General features: G+C 67.7%; 1 protein-coding gene across 1 annotated transcript in view; it reads left to right on the top strand.

Annotated features, from left to right (window-relative positions):
- The window catches only part of STAB1 (stabilin 1), a 25,258-nt gene continuing 16,337 nt past the window's right edge, over positions 1–8,921 (top strand). The window contains exons 1-18 of the mRNA XM_002713382.5: positions 1–183; positions 3,826–3,962; positions 4,230–4,345; positions 4,518–4,603; positions 4,671–4,740; positions 5,046–5,141; positions 5,394–5,504; positions 5,710–5,906; positions 6,145–6,275; positions 6,403–6,530; positions 6,775–6,863; positions 7,037–7,168; positions 7,255–7,395; positions 7,512–7,574; positions 7,770–7,883; positions 7,963–8,016; positions 8,193–8,273; positions 8,611–8,769. Coding sequence (XP_002713428.3) covers positions 115–183; positions 3,826–3,962; positions 4,230–4,345; positions 4,518–4,603; positions 4,671–4,740; positions 5,046–5,141; positions 5,394–5,504; positions 5,710–5,906; positions 6,145–6,275; positions 6,403–6,530; positions 6,775–6,863; positions 7,037–7,168; positions 7,255–7,395; positions 7,512–7,574; positions 7,770–7,883; positions 7,963–8,016; positions 8,193–8,273; positions 8,611–8,769 — 1,974 coding nt within the window. The 5' untranslated portion in view covers positions 1–114. The remainder of the gene's footprint in view (positions 184–3,825; positions 3,963–4,229; positions 4,346–4,517; positions 4,604–4,670; positions 4,741–5,045; positions 5,142–5,393; positions 5,505–5,709; positions 5,907–6,144; positions 6,276–6,402; positions 6,531–6,774; positions 6,864–7,036; positions 7,169–7,254; positions 7,396–7,511; positions 7,575–7,769; positions 7,884–7,962; positions 8,017–8,192; positions 8,274–8,610; positions 8,770–8,921) is intronic.

Below are 8,921 nucleotides of genomic sequence, written 5' to 3'. Positions count from 1 at the left end.
GGTGGGGCCTCCGGCTGCTTTTAAGGCGACAGCCCGCCCCGTCCCGCCTGCTGCCCTGTGCCTGCCTCCCGGAGCTCACTCCCCCAGCTCTCCTGCCCCGTGCGCCCGCCAGCCATGGTGGGGGCCCGGGGCCTCCTCCTGCTCTGTTTGCTGGCCGGTTCCAGCCTCGTCAGGGCTCAGAAGGTGAGTGAGCTGGCTGTAGGGCTCTTAGGATCCCCTACCCTGCCCTGCGCCAGTGCTGGGAGCAGGCAGGGACTGGGTGGGGGGCCCAGGCCTGAGTAGGACCCCAGCGGCCGGGCTGTTGCGCCCCCCTCCCTGGGGCTGAGGTCTGTGTCTGGCACCTGGGGGGCAGGGGTGAGTCACCCACTTGGCTCCAGCTGCGTGCAGTGGGCAGCCGTGCCAGGGCTCGCCAGCCTGCAGGTGAGGGGTCCTCCTGCGCCCGCCTGGGTCGGAGGTGCCAGGAGGCTCTCTGAGTTGCTCACCCCCACCCCACCCAGGAAGCAGCTGCCACCAGGAAGCCTCCCAAGCCCCTAGGACAGCCTCTGTTCTGGACACGTCCCCTTCAGCCTTCACTGCCCCCGGGCACACGTCCTGTTGTGCTGCTGGCGAGGAAGCAGGGGCCGGGGAGGGTGTCGCAGGCCATCCTGGGCTCAGACGCCCCGCGGCGTGCTCCTGTCGGGACTGTGTGTGCCGGCCACCCGGCCGCCCAGGCCCCATGAGGGGCACGCTGCTCCGACTGGAGTTTCGGGAAGAATCCTCCACCCTGAGTGTGGCGCTCGAATGCCCTTGGCTGGGGCCTGCCCGCTGGCGAGGGGACATCACAGGAGGAGCCGAGTCCCTCTGCACCTCGGTCACTGTGGCACTCACGGGCAGGCCGACTTGCCCAGGACTCCGCTGTCAGGGCCCTGCCCCCAGCTCACTCTGGTTCTTGGATGCCTGGACCCCCTCAGAAAGGTGGCAGGGGAGGGGTCTCACCACTTCGGGTTCAGGCCGGGGTTAGGGACAGGTTGATGGGAGGCTGCGAAGGTGATGGTGGTGACAGGGCTGCTGTGCTGAGCCCACCCACTCCTTGCCTCAGTTTCCCCATGGGTATAATGTGAGGGACTGGCAGAGGCTGACTTGGCTCCTTGGGCAGTGGGAACAGGGTCTCTGTTGTTGAGCCCGGGGCTGGAGGTTTGTCCCTCATCAGAGCCCATGCCTCTGGCCTCCCAAGGCCGCCATTCTGGGCTGGGACAGAGCTGGCCCTGGCCCGGGACCCAGGTTCCACGGGGCCTGGTGGTGGGGGCTGTGAGGTGCTGGCTTCTCCTCCCACCTGTAGCCTCTCTGCCGGCCTCCCAAGAGCCCCTCTGTCAGTGCTGGGAAGGGGCGTGGGTCAGCAGGCGGTAACAGGCGCCGTGCAGGCGGGGCCTGAGCACTCGGTGGGTCCCCCGTGCCTGCTCGGAGCTGGGTGTGCGCTGGCAGGCTGCACTCTTAGCAGGGCTTTGACGGGAGGGGCTTTGCCCAGTACCCAGTCCTGTCCCCTCCCTGCCCTGATGCCCGCCCGGGAGAAGCGTGGGGGCGGGGGCTTCCTTGGATTTTGGACTGAGCCCGGGAAAGTCTGCAGGAGCTGCTCCCAGCTTTGGGGATTTCTTCCACCTTCCGTCAACAGGCTTCTTGCTTTTCTGCTCCTCAGCCTCCAGCCACGTCTGCATGGGAGCAGACATCACAGACGGGGCGCCCGGCTGGGGGCTCGGGGCTGACTTAGCAGTGGGCTCTCGCCGCCCGCAGGCCCCACGGTAGGGCATCGGGCGGCAGCTGCGGACGCTGACTCCTGGTCCCAGGCAGAGGCGGGGCCTGAGTGCGGCCTTGGGTGTGGAAGCGGCTCTCCATCCATCACTGTCGCACGCACGTTGACACACACAGGCCCTGCCTCGCCCACGGCTGCTTCTAGCCGGGGCTCTGCAGGAGAGCCCTTAGCCAAGGCTCTCCTGGGAGGGCTGTCCCCCGCCTGGTGGCCCAGGTGGCCTTGAGGGGGAGCCTGCTGCCCGCCAAGCCCGTGCCCTGAGCCAGCCGCTCCTTGGCTCCAGTGCCCCCACCCCGCCCCGAGTTACCCAACTTCCTAGTCACTCTCTGGCTCAGCAAAGCTGAGGTTCAGGGTGCGGGCAGCAAGACCACAGCCTCGAGGCCTGCGGCAGGCACCGAGGCTGCCACCAGAAGCTCCCCCCCCCCCCCGCCCCGCAGACCGCAGAGGCCCGGGAACCCCGTGCGCTTCGGAAGGAAGTGCTGCGGCCACCACTTCTCCTGTGCCCCCCTCGCAGCATCCTCACATCTGCACTTGGCTCTAGGAAAAGGCCGCGTGGACGCACGTGGCTTCCAGCAGCCGCTGTCCACGCCCCCACAACTCGCCTCCGTCAGGACGCCCCCCCGCCCCGTCTGCCCCTTCCTCCTACTCCCCCAGGGTGCTGCTCCGGGCTACTGGGCATTAGCTGCCATAACTGCCCCAGCGCCAGACTGCAGGGGCTTGGGCCAGCCAGAGAGGGGGGCTGTCGGGCCCTCGGGCCCTGTCATGGTGGCAGAACAGACCCCTCCCAGATTCCATGCCTTCTTGGGAGCCGAGTTTCACCCCAAAGCATGCCACCCCCCTCAACTCTCACTTCCAACCCCCCCAACCCCCACCTCCGCCTCAGCAGCCTCAGGCGCTGGCCTCTTGCCCCACCCACCCCCACCACTCCTGCGTTCCCAGGAAGCGACCAGGGGCGCGTTTCAAACGCAGGCTGCGCTCTGGGGCCGCCCCGGCCTGGCATACGTGTGTGTTTGCGCCTTCCTGCTCCCCACCGTAACCTCTGTGCCCTCAGCCGGGAGCAGTCCTCTGACAACTCCCCGGCAGCCTTCAGACCCCAAGTCAGCTGTCCCTTCCTCCAGGAAGCCGCCTGGGGCCTCTCCGTTCCCTGGTGCTGGGCCTGTGGACCCTGTGGGTGGGGGCTGTGCCCCCAGACCGCTCCGGCCGAGTGCTGCAGACCAGACGGCTTCGTGTGCAGGAGCTCGCTCCAGCCGCAGCCCCTGGGGCCGGGGCTCCTCGGAGCTGTGGGCAGCAGGGCGGGGCTTCAAGCTCAGCTAAAGGGCGACACAAGACAGCCACGCGGGTGGAGGCTGCTGGTGACGCGGGGAGGGCTGGCCCCCTGTGCACCCCACCTGTGCCACAATGAGGGCCGAGTCCCTGCGCTCTTGGATGATGTCAGACAGGTCGCTTTGTTTTTCCAAAGATTTATTTATGTGTAAGGAAGAGTCAGAGCGAGCTTCTATCCACTGGTTCACTCCTTAAATGGCCACAACCAACTGGGGCTGGGCCAGGCAGAAGCCAAGAGCTTCTTCCAGGTCTCCCACATGGGTGCAGGGGCCCAAGGTCTTGGGCCATCATCTGCTGCTTTCCCAGGGGCGCTAGCAGGGAGCGGGATTAGAAGTGGGCAGCCGGGACTTGAACCAGCACCCATCCGGGATGGCAGGGTTGCAGGCAGCGGCTCAGCCTACTGTGCCACGGCACCGGCCCTACTTGCTGATTTTTAGATGGAAAGCAGGAAGAGGCTGCAGGAGTGGCTCCCCACCTGGCATCATTGCTGGGTGGCTGGGCAGGGCCACCGGGCCTGGCTTCTGCTTTGCTCTCCTGATGGGGGCTGAGGTGGGGCGAGATGTCTGGGTTCCCCCCTGGGGCCGGCCTGGTGGCACCGTGGGTTCCTGAGGCCTTGCCCTGCGTCCTGCATTCCCATTCACCCGAGAACCGAGGCCCGAGGGTGCCCGGCCTGGGTGCGCGGTCCGGGACCCTCATGCCACACCCTGCCCTTGGCTCAGGTGCGGTCCAAGCGCTGTGACGTGAAGACCAGGTTCATCACCCATGTCCCCTGCACCACGTGCGCTGTCATCAAGAAGCAGGCGTGTCCCTGGGGCTGGCTTCAGCATTTCCCGGAGAAGATATTCCATGACTGCCGGTGCGGGGGCGTGCGGCGTGGTGGCGGAGGAGGGGGCGACAGGCCTGCGGGGTTGAGGGCGAGGAGTCGTGTGTGCGTGCCACTGGAGTCCCCAGGGAAGCAGAGACCAGGGAGGAAGAGTGGGGTGTGCTGGGTGCCTACTGTGTGCGGGACCCTGCGCTCAGCCCCGAGCCAGGCAGAGAGGGGAGGCGGGGCGGGAGCCATGGAAGGCAGCGTCGGGGCTGAGTGTGGGAGCCCCTCCTGGACCGTGTCCCCCCTCTTGCCCAGCTACGAGGTCCGGCTGGGGGATGCGCTGATGTCCCTGAGTGGCTGCAGCCTGGAGTGCTGGAAAGATGTGGTGCAGAAGGCCTGCTGCCCCGGCTACTGGGGCTCCCAGTGCTATGGTACGGGGCTGCCTGGGCCACGGCGGGTTCCAGTGCCGCGGGACGGGTGGCCCTGGGCTCCCTGCCTGCAGGAGCTGCCTGCCACCCCCAGCAACAAGCGACTGCCCTGGCTCTGGCTGCCCTGGGGTGGGGCTGAGGGAATAGAGCTGAGTTCTGGGGGCGGGATCCACAGAGTGCCCTGGAGGTGCCGAGACCCCATGTAACGGCCGTGGGACCTGTCTGGATGGCATAGCTGGCAACGGGACCTGTGTGTGCCAGGTGAGAGCCGCGCAGGGTTGGGGACGGGGCCTGGAGGTGCCATGCTGACTCGGGCATCCATTGCCAGGAGAACTTCAGCGGCTCCGCCTGCCAGGAGTGCCGAGACACCGATCGCTTTGGGCCTGACTGCCTGTCAAGTGAGTACCTGCTAGCCGGGAAGACAGGCCCAAGGTGTCCCAGGGCCCCAGGGGTGCAGTCCCCACAGCCAACCCCCTGCAGGGATGCCTGCTTGCTTTTGTCACACCCCCGGGGCCTTTGCACATGCTGTTCTTAGCGGTCTCCTCCAGGGAGCCCTCTTTGAATTCCCCTTCCCTTTCCTTCTCTGGACTCCTGGGGTTGCAGCTGCATAGCTGAGGTCTAAAAACAGAGGGCAAGGACCCAACAACCTTGTGTGTGTCTGGATGAGGCTGGTGTTCCACCTGTCCCTGTGTGTCCTCCCCAGAGTGCAACTGTGTGCACGGTGTGTGCAGGCATGGGCCGCGAGGGGACGGCAGCTGCCAGTGCTTTCCTGGATATGGTGGGCCCCGCTGTGACCAAGGTGAGCAGTGCTGCTAGGCTGGCCTGGGGCAACGGGCAGCCGGAGTGGTGGGTCCTGGGCGGGACTTCTGCCTGCAGCCTGGTCCTGGGGAGGGGTGGGGTAGGGTGTCATCCAGGACCTCCACTGACCGGAGGCCCAGAGAGGGCAGGGCTGTGGTCAGAGTCACACAGCAAATTAGCCGGAGCCCCTCTGCCCCGTGCTCCCCCCGCCTGGGAGTTCGTGCGCTCACGGAGCTCTCTCCTGTCCGCACAGAGGTGCCCGCCTGCCGGGCTCTGCAGTGCCCGCGGAACTCCGAGTGCTCTGCAGAGGCCCCCGCCTGCCGGTGCCTGCCTGGTCACACCCAGGAGGGCAGCGGATGCCTGGGTGAGCCTGCGGCTGGGAACACAGGGCTGGAGGCGAGCGGGGGTGGGGGTGGGGGTAGGGCTGGGAGGGCCCCCCACCAGCACAGCCGGTGCCGTCTGTGGGTGGGGCTCTCCCTAGGGCGGGGGCCAGCCCGAGTCCCCCTTGGACTGTGCAGGAGGCAGGGCTCCCAGGTGCCCCGCTCACATGGGTGCCTCCGCCCCGGCAGCGCCTGACCCCTGCCAGCCGTCTCCCTGCTCCCCGCTGGCCCGGTGCTCGGTGAGCCCCACAGGGCAGGCTCAGTGCGACTGTCCCGAGAACTACGCCGGGGACGGGACGGTGTGTCTGCCCGTGGACCCCTGCACCACCAACTCCGGGGGCTGCCCCAGGAACTCCACCTCGTGTGTGTACCTGAAGCCAGGCAAGGTGAGTCAGTGTCCCCGCCCCCCAGGGCCCCGCCGCCCTCCCCGCTTCCACGCCGGCGGCAGGACCCCGGCAAGCCCCAGGCCCTTTGGCTGCCCCCTTGTAGGATGCGGGGAGGATGGCAGCCCTGCCCCTGGAGGGCCGTGGTGGGGGCCCAGGAGGGCTGCTGGGTGGGCGCAGCGGATGCCCACGGTTCTCACCGATTGTGCTGCTGTCCCTTCTGGCCCCTGCCGCCGGCCAGGCTGTCTGCTCCTGTCTGCAAGGCCTGTCCAGCATCAGGCACAACACGTCCGCTGGCTGCGCTGCCATCTGCTATCCCAGCACTTGTGACAAGTCGGCCACCTGCCAGGTGACCCCCAATGGGAAGCTCAGGTAGGCACAGAGGCCTCAGGGGGGCCCCGGGGCAGAGCAGAGGGGGTGGGCCGGGCTCAGGGGCCCTGAGGGAGGGGCGGGGTATCGGCCGTGTCCCCTGCCCTGACCGCTTCTCCCTGGCCCCCAGCTGTGTGTGCAAGGAAGGCGAGGTAGGGGATGGGCGCGCCTGCTACGGAAACCTGCTCCACGAGGTGCAGAAGGCCAGGCGGACGAGTGCAATGTTCCTGCAGCTTCAAGTGGCCATCAGCATGCTGGGTGTGTGACGGCCACTGCCGGCCCGGGCACCGGCCCCAGCCCCTGACCCCACTGGCAGGGGCGGGGGGCACCTCTGCCAAGACTCCCAACTCCCTTTGAGAGAGCTGTAAACAGAAACTGGGCTGCAATGGGGTTGGGGGCTGGCCCCTGACCCCGAGGCTCCACCTCAGTGCCCCCAAACCCAGGCCTGATGCCTGAGGGGCTCCCCGGGTCCTTTCTGATGCCCCCTCTCCTGCTCCCCCAGAGCAGGGCTGTCGAGAGATCCTCACCACGTCTGGCCCGTTCACTGTGCTTGTGCCGTCGGTCTCCTCCCTCGCCTCCAGGACCATGAACGTGAGCCCCACCCCGTCGCTGAGTGGGTCCCGGCCCCTGCCTCCGCCCTGGTCTTCAGGGCCCTGAGAGGGTCTCCCTCGTGCACCCGGGGAGCAGAGGCCTGGTGGCACTTGGTCCCCTGCGGCGCTGGCCGGCTGACGGCTGAGTGGCGCTCTTGTCACCGCGTGCCGCAGGCCTCCCTCGCCCAGCAGCTCTGTAGACAGCACATCGTCGCGGGGCAGCACTTGCTGGACGTGCGGGCCTCACAGACGCACAGGTGGTGGACGCTGGCCGGGCAGGAGATCACCCTCACCTCTAACCGCTTGGTAAGCAGGGACCCAGGAGACAAGGTGAGGGCGTGGCAGTGGGCGGGGGCTGCCGTGGGGGTGACAGACACCTGGCATCTTGGCAGAGGTTCTCCTACAAGTACAGCGACCAGCCCCAGCAGACGGTCAGCGTGGAACAGGCCAACTACGTGGCTGCCAATGGCGTCTTCCACGTGGTCAGTGCCCTGCGCTGGCAGCCCCCCGCCGGGCTCACTGCAGACCCCGAGGTGAGCCAGCACCCTCCCCTCACGCCCCCTGCCGCTGGGTGAACTCTGACCTGCACGGAAGCGGGGAGGTGGGGGGCGCGCAGCCTCTCTCTCCTCACGTCCCTCTCTCCCCGCAGAGGACCATTGAGCGGATCCTGGCTTCCAACGAGGTCTTCAGCCGCTTCCAGACCATCCTGGAGGTGAGCCGGGGACGGGCCCAGCCCACTGGGTCTCTGTGCCAGGACTCCTGACTGTAGGTCTGCCACGCGGTGACCTGGGGTTCTGGGGTCGCAGGGACCCGGTGGCCTGTGTCCTCTTACGGTGGGAGTTCTGGGCCTGGGCGGGGCAGGGCCTAGGCAGGGCTCCGCCCCCCGAGCCTTCCTCTCACCGCGCAGAACTGCGGGCTGCCTTCCATCCTCGACGGCCCTGGGCCCTTCACTGTCTTCGCCCCCAGCAATGAGGCCGTGGATGGCCTGCGCGACGGCCGCCTGATTTACCTCTTCACTGCCGTAAGTCGGGCCTGGGGGAAGGGCTGTGGGTTTGGGGGCACTGGGGCCTCCAGGAGCCAAACCCTCCCCTCCCTCCCAGGGTGTTTCCAAGCTGCAGGAGCTGGTGAGGCACCACATCTTCAGCCACGGCCAGGTAGGAGGCCCTCGCACGGCCGCGGGGCTGACGTGGGCTCTGATCCTCCCGGGGTCCCTTCCTCCCCTTCCTGCTCCCTCCCATCTGGCCTCCCAGAGCACAGAGGAGGGGGAGTTGTGAGGCACCTGGCAGGGTGCAGCCAGTGCCCAGCCTGAAGCCACCCCGCCTTGCCCCAGCTGACCGTGGACAAGCTTATCTCCAAGGGCCGCATCCTCACCATGGCAAACCAGGTGCTGGCTGTGAACATCTCTGCGCAGGTGAGAGCCAAGAGCAGCCGTGATGAAGGGCCCGGCCTCTTTCAGACCTGCCTGGGGCTGCGGGCCCGTGGCGGGCAGGATACTCTGCTGGCCTGGCGGGATTCACGGGTGGGTGGGGGGAGCAGACTCAGGCCAAACTCTTCTCTGTGGGTGCAGTGGGGCGGAGGGCTCCCGGGATGTGGAGGGTGAGCCACGTGGGGTAAGGGCTGGGACACAGCAGAGGGACACGAGGTGGGCACAGCAGGCTGGGCTTTGAACTGTGCGCTGAGCCACGAGGCCCTGCAGGTGGGCGGCTGGGGCTGGGCTGGGGGAGGTGCACATGGGGCCTGTGCCGCAGGGGCGCATCCTGCTGGGGCCCGAGGGGGTCCCGCTGCGGAGAGTGGACGTGCTGGCGGCCAACGGTGTGATCCACCTGCTGGAGGGCGTCCTGCTGCCGCCCACCATCCTGCCCATCCTCCCCAAGCATTGCAACGAGGAGCAGCACAAGGTCGTGGCGGTGAGCACCGGCGCCTGCAGGCCACGCCTCCCACCTTACCTGCTCGTGGTCCCTGCCCTGGGTAGTTTCTCAGGAAGGAGACTGATCTTGGCTGGCGGTTCCGGAAGTCCGAGAGCACCTGCTCGGCTTCTGGTGAGGGCCTCACTGTGGCG

This window comes from Oryctolagus cuniculus, chromosome 10 (assembly GCF_964237555.1).
Source record: "Oryctolagus cuniculus chromosome 10, mOryCun1.1, whole genome shotgun sequence".
NCBI lineage: Eukaryota > Metazoa > Chordata > Mammalia > Lagomorpha > Leporidae > Oryctolagus > Oryctolagus cuniculus.
The sequence above is the reverse complement of the archived record's forward strand: the minus strand, read 5'-3'. Positions and strand labels throughout refer to the sequence as shown.